General features: G+C 38.5%; 1 protein-coding gene across 6 annotated transcripts in view; it reads right to left on the minus strand.

Annotated features, from left to right (window-relative positions):
- Positions 1–16,490, minus strand: part of FRY (FRY microtubule binding protein) — a 223,099-nt gene that overhangs the window by 33,575 nt on the left and 173,034 nt on the right. For all 6 annotated transcript variants that reach the window (XM_064716468.1, XM_064716459.1, XM_064716449.1 and 3 more), the window contains 9 exons: positions 14,506–14,691; positions 12,367–12,565; positions 11,590–11,711; positions 10,570–10,757; positions 9,541–9,635; positions 7,270–7,871; positions 5,595–5,692; positions 5,332–5,502; positions 18–158 (listed from right to left, as the gene is read on the minus strand). In XM_064716468.1, coding sequence (XP_064572538.1) covers positions 18–158; positions 5,332–5,502; positions 5,595–5,692; positions 7,270–7,871; positions 9,541–9,635; positions 10,570–10,757; positions 11,590–11,711; positions 12,367–12,565; positions 14,506–14,691 — 1,802 coding nt within the window. The remainder of the gene's footprint in view (positions 1–17; positions 159–5,331; positions 5,503–5,594; positions 5,693–7,269; positions 7,872–9,540; positions 9,636–10,569; positions 10,758–11,589; positions 11,712–12,366; positions 12,566–14,505; positions 14,692–16,490) is intronic.

Consider the following 16,490-nt stretch of genomic DNA (forward strand, 5'->3'; position numbering starts at 1 on the left):
GACAATATGGTATTTACCTGTACGTATTTTTCAATGGTTTTTAGCACTTCCATGTTAAACTGCTTCACAGGAATAGCTGACAGGTCCATATAACTAAGAAGACTGTAGATCATCTGTAAGAGGGACTGTTGCATACTAGGAAGGCCCTTTTCTAGCAGCTTTTAAAAGAAAAGTGAATATAACAAAATTTTGAGACATTTCTTCTTAAGCAGAAAGCTACTAGTTTCACAAATAGCAACTGTACTCTTCATCTCTCTTCACTCACTGATTCTACAATGCCATTTTACAATAATTTCACAACTGATGATGGTATACAGGCGTGAGGCAAAAAAGAGGTTAAGTTGGGAGACAAATGCCAGCCTGTTACATTTTATATATGCCTGCCCTAACTTATCCAGAAAACACATTCAGCAGTTGAGTAAACTGGAAGGTAAAATTTATACTGTAATTGGGTAAGCACATCCAATAAAAACAGGGGAGGATTTTTTATGTCTACATTTGCTGGAAGTCAGTGAGAAAAAAGAAAACTTGCTGAAGAAACAAAACTACTACTATTCAGACATCAATAAATATTTATCAAATATATTTCACTGCCAGTGCTCACTGGCTCTAAGTGCCAAAGAAACATTTTCTGTTTAGGAGGAGGTGGAGTCCCTGGCCCCTATTACTGTAGAGAGTAATACAAACAAGGGCTTGATCTAAATCCTGGAATTTTCAGACACCTGAGTGTAGATCTTGGAATACCACAATGAACCCTGAAAATGCTCATACATATGTGTTACAGTAATTCGAGAGGCATACAGACAGCCATGAATTGTTTGTATATGAGTGAAATATCTCAGCTGAGAATTTCCTGGCAGGCAGCATGTTCTTTCACTGGTGATAGGCATTGTCCCACACCACAAATTGCAGAGGCAATCGAACGTTTTTGCTGGAGGTTATCAGAGCCTCAATACTAGACACCATCCTCCCAATTCAGGCTGACAAAAGAGTTCTAACACTGGCTATTTGAGTTATTGGATTCTAGAAAAAAAATTGCTTATAAAAACTCTTAGCTGCCTCCTGCCTTCCATCAGAGAAAAATTTCAATTCTTATCCAAGTGGACTATAATAATTGTTATATATCCTTCTAAGGATATAGAAGGATCAGGTTCCTGTTTTTACTGAATGAGAATGTTTCATGCCAGTGCAAATGGAACCTATTTTATCCCACTAAATATCTTCTGATTTCTTTCATCAGCAAAAGTGGGTAGCAATTAGTGATTCATAAAACAAAGCCAGCAAATTCCATTAACAGCACAGTAAAGGAAACTCATTATACTTATCTATTCCTCTACAAATAGACAGGAAGAATTTTTAAATTAAAGGCTTGGCAACCTGCTTCAGCTCTTAGACACTGTCAGCCCCTCAAATACCTTTACTGAAAATGTGCTTAGCAATTCTTTTTCAAAACAGGGTTACCAAGGGGTTTTAATGCCTTCTATTAGGATCTTGCAATGGAAAGTTTGATTCCTTGTTTGCAATTAGTTTATGTGATGCATGCAGCACATCAGCCATTTCAGTGCAGGATTAGAAGAAAGTATCTGGATGACAGAAAGAATTTTTTTTGTTCTCTGACAGAGGCTGCTGCATCAGATAATCTCTTTTGGGATAGGAAAAGGAATTCTGGGGAAATAATGGGAATTTTGTCTCAAATGGTGTTTAGAAAGCTGTTATAAGAATCTTATCTCTGAAAGTTTGTAATTTCCACCACAGTTTTTACAAATTTGTTGTCAAAAGTATTTGTTGACTGAAACAGCTCTTGGCCCTTAAACCTGACATATTTGGGGACTGTGTCAGTTCTCACTAGCTCAGATGATTATATGTGGTGGTTGTCAGTCCAAGTGTGTCCTTACATACATAATGAATTTGTAATACGAAAGAGTATTTCTGTTTAGAAAAACAGAAAAGGCTGCTATTCAGCAGCCTTAACATGCCTTTGGTGCAATATGAATTCTGAAGTAACAAAAATAGCAGCAAGATGGAGTACTGGTAACACATCGCTGGGATAAGAGAATTCCAGGACAAAGAGTTTCCACTGTATTTGTAGAAAGAAATACAACTGTTCTCAGAATTTTTTTTTTTGGACTCTTGTACATATGACCTGTTTTGAACAATTGTGGATTCCTCTCTTGTTCTGTGTGGTAACTATTGGTGCCTTATCTGGTCTCAGGACTCCACACTGCATTAGCAACATTTGCCCTCTTCCTGAAGCAACAACCACCCCAGAACGAAGTGGAGAAGAGACCCTTCTCCTTCAAGGGCTGCTGGGGTGCTACCACAGGAGACAGTTCCCTTTGTCCCTCCCAGCCTGACAGGGGCTGTGAAGAGATACCCAGCTCTGAGGCAATGCCATGCAGTCAAACAAACGTTTAGAGGAAATAAAGAGGGCATTTCAAAAGCCATGTCTGAGAGACAAGCCATTTCTCAGATTAATGCTTATCTAGGGCATGCTTCCCCTTGCAACACAGATCGTTTAGTTTCTACTGATCCTTTGGTTTTGAACAGGTTATAAATGCTTATGTTTTTACCACCATCTAACAAGGAGGAGGTGGAAAAATCTACCATAAGCATATTACTATGCACTATGGATTCTTGTCCTTTCTTCTCTATTAATAACATTAGCTACTTAAGTTTGAACATGATCCTGGACTTAATGAGTCACCAGTTTAACATGCCAATTCAGATATGCCAAGAATAAGTGTGCTGCAATAATTAAAGTTTAAATTTCAAAAACTAATCTGAAAAAATCTAGCATAAAACCAAAGTAAGGTTTCAGTAATATGTTTGTATGCTGATCTGATTTTGGTTTTGGAGGTTGAGAGTTCTATTGCACTACTGAATAGTGATTTTTCCTCATCTGTAGATTGAGACCTCTCAGTTGTTTTCTAGAAGAAATTAAAATTTTTTCATGAATGGAGAATATGTAAAACTAATTAAGGAGCATTACTTGTCACTGTGAGATTTGCATAATAACAGAGCTCAAATATTTTATTTTGTGCTGGAATCATACTCCTTGATGACAAGCAATGACTTCCCATTGAACAGGTTAAATACAAAATTTTATCTGAGTGGCAATAATTGAAACTTTTACTGTGCTGAGAGCATTTGTTTTCATAGTCTTAATTTAAGTACTTAAATTAAGTACAGTGTCTCATTCTGAAGCTACACCTGTGTTTGAAAGAGTCACTGTTGCAATACAATTTCCTTTGTTATTCTTAAGCACTGCCTGTCTCACAATATCCCTCTGTCCCAAGGGTTGGGGACTGAACCAGGAATGTTAAAGCTTGAGGCTGTGTGTGGCTTTAACATTCAAGTGCAGGTTGCCCAGTGTGGCTCTTAACCTATTTGGCTTTACCAATCGACAGTATATCCCACAGCTGGTATATAGGAAACAGGGGCACATTGTTTATCCTGACCTGGGGATTAACTAGGAAGAAAAGAGCAAACATTCTGAAAGCTGGGAAAAAAATATTCAAAGCCACAGCAGCCTGAATATGATGGTTTCTTGTCTTTTGCTACACCACCAGACTGGCAGCTACTCTATGCCCATATAAATATTCTCCAGACATGACTCAACAGAGCTGTACTCAATGTAAATACAGAGAAAGGAAGTCAGTGCTTACAGCTCTGTCATCCTGCTGCTGCTGGTGTTATGTGAGGAATGCATCTTAATTACAGTAAAAAGCCTGCCTGGCTTGCTGTGGACACAGTAGGTGGTGCCAACCTACAGCAAGGGGAAGCTGTGCAGAAAAGAGTCTCCACATGCATGTCTCAACCCATTTCAAGGGGAGCAGGATCAGGAGCAATGGCCTTTGTGGAGGTGGTGCAGCACTAGTGACCGTACAGAGAGCACTGAGGGAAAACAGAGGGGCAACTGCTTTCTGAAGGCTGGGAAAGCAGAGAAAGAATTTGAACATTTCCATTTTTTACAGCATTTCTTTATTACAAATATAGTTTTCATAGCATATTTTTATTAGGAATACAAGCTTCCACTGTGAAGAAGACACTTGACTCTGGAGGGTTCAATGTCATCAAGAGCTCTAATAGGTCTCTAGAGTATTTGGACTTGAAAAGAGAATGAAAAACCCCAAGGTCCTGTTTAAGGTTCCTACAGGAACCTTCAATGGCTTTCACCATCACTAAAGGTCATGTGAATGATTGCTTAGAGCCTCCATGAGCAAGCAAGGTGAGGAAGCAGCTTGGCATAGTACAGCCTAGTTTGTTCTGGAGCCTAAGCGAGTGTGGGAGCAGCACCTGGCTTTTCAGGCTCTTGCAAGTTTGTGACTAGCCAGTATCAGAAATTCCTGAGGGTTTTTTATAGATCCTTCGGCAGATGCTAGTTAATTTATGTAGAGAGGTGGGTGTCAACCCCTTCTCCAGAGAACCAACTGATAGTATAAGAGGAAATGGTCTCAGGCCAGGGAAGGTTTAAATTAACTGCTCAGAAAAATTCCTTCATGAAAACAGTTTCCCAGCATTGGAACAGGCTGCCCAGGAAAAGGGTGGACTCATCATCCCTGGAGATATTTAAAAGATGTGTAAATGTGGCAGTGAGGGAAATGGTTTACTGGCGGACTTGGCAGAGTTAGATTTGGTGACCTTTCATGATCTCAAAGGTTTTTTCCAGCCTAAAAATGATTTTGTGATTCTGTGATTGCAGAACTGTCTTCTCCCTGGATGAGAGGGGAGACTGAAGGCAACTCAGCAGGGAAGGGATAAATCTGAGAACCCTGTAATAAACTGTTGTCCTGAAAGTGATCTGACAACAAGGGGGGCAATATCAAGCAGCTTTGTGCTAAAGAGCAGAACCGAACCTTGGAGCCCCAGTAACAACATTGCATTAGCACTAAACTCCACAGGTGAAAATGAACATGGGAAAACCTTTGCAGCAAGATGATCCCATTCAGTGTTAGAGGGACGCATTCAAATTTGTATCAAGAACCAGATCCTTATATCAGATGGTATCTTACTATGCTGGAAAACCCATTGTGGAGTTAGTCTTCTGATTTTCCTCAATGGGATCTAAATAAATGTCCAGTTTCTTCTCACTTTCACAGTGGAAAATGCAATTGGCTGACGAAAGAATCTGCTTTAATATGTATCAGCTATTGTTTTAGTGTTAAAATTTTTTTTTAAAGTAATTCTGGTTTTTTTCTGCCAAATTCTGCTTTTATTTTTTTATTATAAATAACAGATACAGAGCTCCCAGTAATTTGCTGGCACATTTCATCTCTTTGGGCTGCTGGGCAACAGAAGAGTTAGAACAGTGAAAAGTTTTTGAAAACTTACCTCAGCCAGATATGTAACCATACTCAAAGTAATATCAGCAAATGCCTCATGAAGGTAACGGCAAACCACATTTACCCAGGTAGCACAGTCCCTTGTATAGCTGTGTGTTTTATAAAGGGTCATGACGTGTGCAAGATTTGACAGCTTGGGATTCTTCTCCTCCAAACAAACCTAATTAAATATAAACATCAAAACATATCAAGAACAAGGCATCTGCATTTATAGGGTTTGAGGATGTACAAAACAGCAAATTATTTTGATACCTGAGCAATCCTTTCGGCTATATCTTTACAAAACTGGTTTGGGCTGTCAAAATGCTGAATTAAATGGGGCAGGAGACACAAAACATTCAGTGGAAATCCTAGAACAAGAAAATACAGAATAAAATATATATTCTGGACAGCAAGAGCCACAGTGATCTTTAAATTGGTGTTTCATGGAAGGTCACAGTTTCAATATAACATTTGCCATAAACTCACACAGACCCTGTCTAGTTGGTCATACCACTGGCCACACCACATTTGTCTTAAAGGGGCCTTAATTTGAAAAACCAGTATGTCATTTAGGCAACAATACTTTTGTAAAGCATGACCTTATTTCTGTGAACACTACTGCCCATTTCTCTTAGAGATAATTTTTATCTTTTCCACTTAATTGGCTTATTGACAGTCTTAACCAGTGGCATTTTCACTACAGCTGCTAAAACACAAAAAGAAATTCAGTGAGCATTGATTAATAAACAACTGTTCTGGTCAGCTGCCAGGCACAGCTTCCACTGTTTTACACTGTTCAAGGTAATAAAAATGCACCAAGTTCCAAGTGCTGTAATTAGCTTAAGTGCTGTCTGGAACTGGGATTCAGATCTTCAGCACCAACTCATAGCTCAAAGTGGTTGACGAAATACCTGCAGCAGCTGCAACAGAGAGCTACAACAAAAGCTGCTCTAGTTCAGGTGGGAGCCCAGAAGTTGACTAATTGTATTTGATACAATCTGCTTTTTGAAAGGAAAGAATTTGTTCTATGAAATTTGTTCATTCCCTCTCATTCTACACAATTAAACAAATTGCTGAAATTAGCATCATGGCTTCCCTACTCTTCCTTTGTATTCAGGGAAAAGGAAAGATACCTCCAGATGGTACTGTCACAGCAATTCAATGTGTGAATTGCCCAACCAAAGCCTGGAACACAGGCACCACACAGGGGCTTAGAGATGGGCAGGCTGCTCATGCCATTCATTCCTCTACGCTGTGTCTAGGGTTGCTATGATTTAATTGTCAAGCCTGGACATTTGTCTTAGTATCTGTGTTTCAGACCAAAAGAGAGGAGTAAAAATCTGGAACAATGCAGAAAACTCTCCTCAAGAAATATAATTAAGAAGTGGCCACAACCTCAGCTAAATAATGGGGAATTTCAAAATGCTATCTTATTTCCCTATAACCCAGGATTCTCTCCTCACTCACTATTGTGCTATTGTACTTTATCTGGAGTGTACAAGAGTTTTTGATTTTTATATTTTTAGAGAAAATACCATGAAACACTAATTTAAAATCAAGCAGTTTGACATAGTTTGAAAACAATTGAACAGAAAAACTGACCAAAGTAGGTAATAGAAGTTTTGACAGTATCTCCTTACACGTTTACTTTGTCACCAATCAGAAATTTTATTTGATGCTAAAGACCTAGAAATGAAATGCTAATAAGATATGATTTCTCTCCTCCAAAACCTTGTTCTGCAATGGATTCACTTTCTAGAAACAGGTCATTATTTCTATGAAATTCATAAAAAAGCTCACCTAGTTCAAAGCAAAATTACATTATGCTATATTCAAAGACAAAGAAAAATAGCTAATTTTTGTTTTGTTCAGATAGCTGAATGAGGTCTGTGACCAAATGCCAATGCAACAGAAACTGAAAGAGAGGAGAGCATAATGGTTTTACCTATAGCTTGAGAGGAATCCACCATGGATATTCGAGACACTGGTGTCAGCAAACTAAAGAGCTGGAGTGTGAGGTCAGTGGTAGTAAGGGAAGTGAATCCTTTCAGGAGCAGCTGCTGAAGTCCTGAGAAGTCTGCCCATTTCAGCTGCCCTTGTAGCTTCTCTAACTTCTCCCGGTTTTCAGCTTTATCTAGTGGCAAATGAGCCAGAAGTTTATTCAGCAACCGCAGTGCCATTAGGTACTCAAACTCAAAATCTGATTCCATCAAAGCCACAGCAACCCAGAAGATGGTGGCCAGTAGGTTGGTTGGATTGTTAATATGGGATGGATCAGTGAGACTGTCCTTTAGAGAGGATGAACTCCTGGTTTTAGAGGACAGGCCTTGCTGGGTGCATGCCTGAATTCTGTCTAGTGTGGCACTGCGTGGTGGGTCTGAGGATTTGTCCACATCTCCAAACTTTTTGGGGACAGAGAAGCTCCTCTGGTGTCTACTCCGCTCAGCAGTGGCTGTGTTGCCACCTGCAGGATTCATATTCAGCTGCCCCGTGCTCTTCCGGTTTGCGGTCAGTTTGGTGTTCGATGATAAATCTGGTGAAGATGAGCTGAAACCAAGATTTAAAACATCCATTACACTGTGTGAATGCACAGCTTGAAAGGGTGCATATTAGATGCAAGCTAAGTATTTTTCAGACTGTAGATAAATATTTAAATGGGAGAAATAGAATACCAAAGCATCTATTGCAGCCTGCCTTCTTTTTTCCAGAAGACAGACTCAGGCCCACAGACCTGACAGAGATGGGATTCACATGGCACTGCACCAAACCAGAGCAGGATAGCCTACAGTCTACATAGGCAAGAATGACATGAGGAAAAGAAATACAGAGCTGTGAAATGACTTATGGCAATTCCCAATGGGACAGTGGCAGAACTGAAAACAACTTTGGTCTTTAAAATGCCCTTATCAATGGAGCAAGCCCTGAACTTAACACAGCTGGCAGGCAAATGCACAATTGCTTGCTGGGTAACTGTGGGCAGAAAAATCTTAATCAGAACCAGAAATATATCCCATTATCCTCAAGAAACCTGTCATGTGTTTGCCCAGGCTCTTGCCAATACAGGTCCTTCTGAAAATTTGCTGTCATTGCATCCTATCCTGCCTGTATCCTAAGATCTCTTCAAGATGTTTACGGAAAGTGTAGGTGTTTCGATTTCTATGACTAATGCCTCCTCATGCACTACCCCATGATGATCCAGACAATACCTATCAATTATCTGCACAGAGGAACTTGCTGTGTTGATACACACAAGGGAAGTTTGCTCTGGAGAACAGCTAATTCCTGACTCTGATCTCATTCCTACCTCATACACTATGAGTCTCTACTGTCTATAGTACTTGAACAGAATCTTATTTTGGAACTAAGTGTCAGGGTAAAGTATATTGCATCCCACTGCTTTCTGGAGTGTTTCCTACTCTTTGTTCCATCTTGCTCTTTGCTGAAATGTGCACTAAAGAAAGATAAACAGCTCTTAGTTTAGGAAGTAGAAGTGTATTCATTCCTCTCTATTCTGTTCCAAGGCACTCCTAGGGCTCTGCCATGGCACAGCATCCTGCCTACAGCTTCAGAAATGACAGCCCTGGTATTTTTGTGCTGCACATAAAGCACGGTAACTTATGGATATTTAAAAAAATTATTTACCTATTCTGTTGCTACTATTAGGAGTCAAGTAGACATTCATGTCCCTCAGTACTATGAACAGCCACATTACAGAGGGAGCCTGTGACTTCTCTCCATGTGCAAAGGTCCGCTTTCAGGCCAAGGGTTTCATAAAGATGGTCAACACATCAAACAAAATCCATGTCTGCACAAAAATCCTCCCTAGTTTTACTGAGAAGAAGCCGTGATAATTTATTCCTGGGGAATACTTGACCTGAGAATGACATGCTGCAGGAAACCAGTACTACAGAACCCGTGTTTCTTCCCAGATACATTTTCAGGTTTATGACACAAAGGTGCAAAAATACAATATTTTTAAAGGATGCTAAAGTAGACTATAGCCAAGTGGCAGCAAGGTAGAATTTACAACACATTGTAACGTTTCATTATTTCAACTATGGCAAAATTTGGCAGAAATGTGCTCATAGTCTGATTCTCAGAAGGTTACAAATGAGGTCAGTCTTATCAAAATTATTTTTTGCTGTTAGACTGCAGAACTGCACACTTAATGTCATAAAATATTGAAAAGAATACAGTTAGAAGAACAGATTCTTACCGTGATAACACCGTCAAAAGATCACTGTTCTTCAAACAGTCAGAGAGATTGTCCACTGCAGCTTCCAAAGTAAGTAGTGCCTCCATTACATACCCCTACCAATGCAGAAGGTTAAGCATTTTAACAACGACATTCCAAAAAGTAACATTTAAAAATCTTTAGTTCATAAAAGGAAGAGGCTCCTACTGAAACCTATAATTTCTCCTGGAAAAAAGCCCCAACATATCAAAGCCACTGCCCTGAACATTAAAATGTCCCTACAAGTATGTTTTATTTTCTGCCTCTGAATGATCTATGAAGGTATGCAAGAAGGGCACATATCTCATCAAGGGATTGGTAATGACACACTGAACCTCTGACTTGCAGGTCACTGATTTAAATTCTACACAAGCAGTTGTGACAGAGTATTACTGTCATCTTGTGGCAGTTTCATTACCTAAATAAAATATGGAGGTGATGTCAGTCTATTTCTTACTGAGAGCCAGTATTTCTCTTTATTAAGTCTTGAATCTTGCTATAAATAGTCTCTGATTGTAAAATTTCAGTCTGTTTAGCTAAACAGAGTGAACATCATAGTGCTGTGAAAGGTCTGTATCAAATTAAGTCAGTGTAAGCTTTTGTATTATTATGGATGGTGCAGATTTCTTTACTCCTAAACATGCTAACTTCTGAGGAATGAGACAGTGTCTAGTTCACATTGTGAGATTACATCACCAGACAGATGATGGATTCCTTAAATCCAAATTAATGAAGTTGCAAAGGAAAAAAGTGGTCATCACAAATGTTTCATTTGGAGTGACAATTACTAAAATTTTCTAGTTGTTCTCTTTAGAGCTATTGTAAGATTGTCACAGCTTGATGAAGGCTTAGCTAAGGTATATATGATTTCAGCATGCTCAAAAGTAACCTATTCCGAGGCCACATTCTACTCTTCATCACATGACTCCAGAACACCTTGTAAAATGGTAATTTGAAATTAAGTAAGCACTGAATCAACAGCTCCAAGAAGCATTGTTTACACATGCATACCTGAATCTCATCTCCATGCTCTCCAATAACTTCCACCAGTCTTGACAGGAGGTCAGACAACGCGTGTGCAGAAAGGGGCTGCTTTAGGGCCCTGAATATCTGGAAAGAGCGACCAGCATAATGCCTGGAAGAGCTTGAAAGAGCTGTTTGTAAAGCAACTTCACTCAGATGCTGCTCCAGATGAAAACCTAAGCAAAAGAACAGAATGCCAATTTTTTTCCCCCCTTTTTTATTACAGACTTTACTGTGGGTCATAAACAGGCTGAACCTACTCTGTGAGGAGGATATGCTCCTTAGTGTATGTTGCAGACACTGAGAAATGGAGGTGAAAGAACATCTGTGCCTTGGGAAATTTTACATTTGTTTTGCACAGAATGCAAGAAAATTAACTGAAAAAAAAATTGGAGTATGAAATTGATAATTTGACTTATTTTTTTTTACAATTCCTGGACAAACTTTCAAGCCATCCAGTATTCTTGCTGCCAGCAACAGTAACTTCTGAAAACTCCCAAACCTGAAGTCAAACTGAATTAGGAGACTTTCTGTCAGCTTCAGAAGGCTTTGGATAAGATCTTTAATATAAATACTGATGCTGCATTCTGCTTTGATCTTGGAAATTATTTAATTAGTGACTGTGCTGGTTTTCAACATGTAATCAGCACATTCCCTATGTTCTAAAAACCATAAAAAATGAAAAATAAACTTTTATTGCCAGAAGAAATTTAACAAAGTCTATTTACTTAGAAGCTGCAATGTATTTCACTAACAGGACACAGAGGAGATTTTATCTGGCAGAATCAATCAAAAGGCTTTCTACCAACAGCTTTGAAGAAATATTCAACACTCAGGAACAGTTTAATCTAACATGATTGTTTCAAGCAATTCTTTCATGTGTCATACATCCTTGTTAAGACATATTTACTGTGCTTCTGCATAAGCAGATGTACTAAGTCACAGGACAAACATTAAGTGTGACCATGAGGGATATTTTTTTAGTTATGAAAGGAAAATATTTACTACCTGACTTGGAATCTTTAAATACAGATACAACATGGCGCAGAAAATTAGTAAGCTGTTCAGCACTCTTGGTGTTCTGATTTTTGGGAGTGATATCTTCATGGCACCAAAGTGGACCAAATGCCCTTAAAGAAATACATAACAAAGTGCAAAATTTCTTTGAGTTATCTGAAATAAATGTAATCAGTTAAAATATATAATCTATACAGGTACTTAGATATTTACAGGTCCATGACCTTGGAAACATGCAACCAAACATAATTTTAAATAAAAGTAAATAAATATTCCTATGTTGTATTTTAAAATAGAAGCTGTGCTGTGTATTTAGCACAGCACAGTTTATATTTTATATTTAGCATAAACAAATCCCTGTTTTTCAATTTAACATTGTGCCTAGAATCTGCTGGCTGTAGCTGGTAGTTAATATTAGTTTCACTATGGCCTTTCACTATGCACTTTACACTTTGTATCTAATTTTATAATAATGAAACTAGCTGCTTCTATTAGCTCATTTCTGAACATAAAACTATCAGTCAATTAAACATTTTATTTCTGTCAGGTAAGATTTTTTTTCTGTTTATTTCTATCAGGTAAGATTTTTTTTTCTGTTTATTTACTACTGACTCTGTAGTGCTTTTCAGTACCTACCTACCACTGTAAGTATCAATAAAAGAGGAATGGGGTCTGTAATTACTATTAGAACTCAGTCATTTTCCTTTAAGTTGCTTCATGAAAGTGTCCATTTCGAGTACAAATGCATCCTCTGCTTATCTGCATTACCTGGTTGTCAGAAACTCAATTAATTTGTTTGCTTTCTCATCTGACTCAGCAGCAGTGTCCACGTCCTCAATTTCTTGTGTAATCTGAGGGAGATTTCCACTGCTGCCTCCCAGGCTGATGCTGGAGGAGGTGGAGCTGGAGCTCAAGCCGGAGTCTGGCACTGGAGAGGACTGGTATTCCCGCAGAAAGTCAAAGCCACCTGCCAGCCAAAGGGGAGGAGATAAAGCTGGAATGCACTGTGGGGCCAGCTCTGCAGCTGGAAGTGTCTGCCAAGCAGCTCTTTCCAGAGTCAGCAGCAGAAACCTTCCACTGGGAAACACGGGGAAAACCTGCAGAACACAACCCTCAAATACTGATGGGAGTGAAAATGGTACTTTGTTTCTAAACGTGTAGAATCTAGAATAAAATGAAAACTATCCAAGTCAAGATTTCTGTTTTTACTGCACAAGGACAACAGTACTTGGAAAACAAATATTCCAGGAATATTCTTTACATTCAGAAATAGGACTTTTTAAATGTGAATTTAGAAGTTGGCAAAGTGCATGCAAAGTTCACTTCTCTGGCCTAGTCTGATATGGAAAAAAACTGCTGGGTGGAATTTTTAGAACGATTATGGTGTCCTAATTTTACAAATGTAATGGAAATTAAGTCACAAGTGTGGCTTCTTTGAACAGCTTTAGTAACTGTACCCACTGGACTCGTCATACAAAATATTTTCAGCATTAGGATGAAACACCTGAGTAAGAGTTCTGCTAGATCAAAAGCTTGTCACAGTTTCAGAGCTAAGATTAAAAACCAAGACCTGTTTTCTTAAGGTTAAACTTCTAGTCATGTTTAGGCTGTACCTACAACAGAAAAAAGTTGCCTTCTGAGAAAAATGGGAGCAGGACAAAATCCATTGCAAATGAGAAGACTCTTAATTTAGTTGCCTGACATTACATGGAACAAACCTGAGCTGAAGCATTTTCAGTTAGGATTCTTTGCTATAGCTACTCACCTACACTCTCACTCTTTATATTAGCTTCTCAAAAACCAGACCAAAATACCAAGTCTTGATAACTTCTGGAACTCCAGAGGGCCAGAATCAGGGTACCAATTACATTTTTTAGACACAAGAATGAAAACAGTTTTTCATTTTGGCAGAAAAGGAGTAATATAATTTTATTGGAAAAATTCTATTCTCTATTTAATAATTAATAGATGTGCACTGGGAAAGAAACCCACCCAACTCCAGACAGGAAATTATTGTGAGATAACTTTTCACAGAAGTTATTCAGAATGAAGTATCTTTGGCCAAAATAGTTCAATCTAGAATACCTATCCCTTCTGCTCATTACTTTAAAATAATTTTGTCGCAGAAAAAAATAGTAATAAGTTGTAATTTTTAAAAAAAAGTCAAATTACTTATTACTTCCTAAATAACTATGGAAATGGCAGTGATATGAGAATCTTTACTTTTAATTTTACACTGTATGATAAAGTTGCTCACCCTCTTACTGACAAGTAATCCTTCACCCACAACTCTTTATTGGTTCTGTGATTCCTTCAAAATGGAACAGAACACTTGCTTTTAGTAATATATGGCAGCAGTAAATCTAACTGGCATCTTTCTACAAATTGGTTCCAACCAACTCCTTAAAAACAGGTAAATTGCTAAAAGTAGTAGAACACTGACCTCAGCAGAGGTCTGAAGTAAGGCTCCTAATGTAGAAAGAGATTTCAGGACAGAAATGCAATGTATCAGTGATATAAAAGGAGGGTGTGTATCATGTGAAACTTAATTTAATAATGGAAAATCTGAGCTGCATATTCTTGCTGCTCTTCCTGTGTCGGAATTATTTATGCATTTCTTTTAAGGGTGAGGAATGATTGTCCTCATTTAGAGTAGCACTGGATCCCTGAGGGGGGAATCAGGAAGTTATTAGCCCTATTAATTTTAAAATACTACATTACATATTTTTGCCTTACATTAGATAACTTTTTCAATATCATGAAAATTTGTCTAATAATAAATTGCATGCATCCCTAGGGTAGTTCACGTGGAATTAGTATTAATGGGAACTGTTCATATTTGCCACTTATTACTTTGACTTATCAAAACCTGGCAGTATGATACAGTGCTCTCCTTGTCTTCATTACCTGTGTAAAGATATTCAGGCAAGTATGCTGGTTGTACTGTCAGAGTCTTGGTCTCATTCATCTCTCTGGTCTGCAGAAGCACAGATGCAATGGCTTGATAGTTGTTATTGCAAGATAATGCAATCAAAAGGTGAAGCAATAACTTTTTACTGTGTTCAAAGACCTCCGGGCGGTAATGGTCAAGACCTAAAAAGAAAAGGTTACAGCAATCTCTGAATATGAAGTAATAATAAACAAGTTCACATTCCAGAAATAGCAAAAATTCCAAGGCAGTTCATGATAACAGTGCAAATAAACAAAAGATGTAGTATTTCCAGACATAGTTACTAGTGTTGTCACTTAAATGTATGTGTATATTTAGTTTCCATTCTGAAGTCTCACACATGAAGTACAACGAATGAGTGGCAACACAGCTTTATGCATTGTCTCACTGCAGGTAATTTGACAGGTCTGGAAAACCATTAAAGATGAGGTATTCCTGATGGTGGTTGTAATTACATTGCTTACCACAGTATCAGACTTTTTAGCACAATTTCAGAATTACTGCAAACTGTAAGAGGCAGATACTGATTTATTAAAAAAGGAACTGACAGACAAATCATTTGAAAAAGAACTTCAACTACCAGTGAGCAGCATGAGACATTAGCCCCTAATTCAGGATGCAGAACTCAAACTGAAGGTCTAGCACTGAAAGACTCTGATTTGGTTTACTGTCAGCTGTTAGATTTTAAAACAGCCAGAATAGTTCACAAATTACAAATACAATGGAAACAGATATTTCTGCACTCTGTTTTAGTATATCTCATTTCGATTCTCTTTCAGTACCCTGCAGTATATTTGAACATACTTTCTCTTCTGTTTAAGAGTAGTTTCAGTGCTGAAAAGGTTAACTTTTTTCTTCCTCAACTCCTCTCTTCTCAGGATATGTCCCTCTTCAAAAAAGCAGCTACTTCATTACTCTGTGTGGCAGCAGCCAACAGATCTTTCAAGTCAGGCATTTTCTACTATACTCTAGTCATGCTGGTTCTTGTTTGGCCTGCAATAATGAAGCTCCTCATGCTGCCACAGTCTGAACACTGTGCCTTTGGCTCCAAAGGGCAATTTTCTGAAGGTCCCATGACCCTTGGTCTTACTCATCTCGCAATAGCCTCCTCCAAAAGAACTGTGGCCATCCTGCCCACCTCTATTTCAGCTTCTTAAGGTTTCTGCTCCTATTCACATTTCTCCATCTACTTCCACCTGCCAGGAGATAACGAACCCATCCTACCTGGTTTCAGCATACATTTCAAAGGATATAAAAAGGTGTTTTAGTTGAAAATAAATTCTATATTGACAACAATGGCAGCTGAAATCCTATTAAACCCTTAGTTGTATAAAAGTATTGGCACAGATCTGCCAACTGGGGAGTGAGAAGGACAGCTCAGTCTTTGTGCTTGGCCAGGGCTGGTCCCTTCTTTAACCTTCAAGAGTTCCAAGGAGGGTAAGCTTCTGTGACGCGGACACATTTCCAAAGGAAAGGAGGCTAGTGTTCAACTAATTTCACACTGGTTGCAAAAGAGATTTTAAACAGCAGTGATTTTCATGCACCAGAGATAGGCAAGTTCAAACCAGCAGTCTGCTTGCCTGCTTCACCCACAGTACTACAAACCACTCAATAACCTATTAAACACACAGACATTGCAAAATTCTTTCATTTTAGTATTTTCTCACTTCTTCCAATAAATTAAAGGATACCAGCTCTCCAGCTAGCCAACATACTAGTTTCCAGTCTGCTTTTCAATCAGATGCATCTGCCTGCGTGAGCTATTGCTATCCTATTCCAACAGGACAGCAATACTTAACTTTTAATTACATTCATACCTTTGGCTAATGTGTGGCATAGCTTCCTTGCAACATCACAAGAGCTCTACTGCAGAATAGAAAAATTTTCCACAGGATGTATAACAACTCTAGAGGAACTGACCTTGAAGCCTGAAAGCTGTGAT

The sequence above is a fragment of the Zonotrichia leucophrys genome, chromosome 1 (genome assembly GCF_028769735.1).
Source record: "Zonotrichia leucophrys gambelii isolate GWCS_2022_RI chromosome 1, RI_Zleu_2.0, whole genome shotgun sequence".
Taxonomy (NCBI): Eukaryota; Metazoa; Chordata; class Aves; order Passeriformes; family Passerellidae; genus Zonotrichia; species Zonotrichia leucophrys.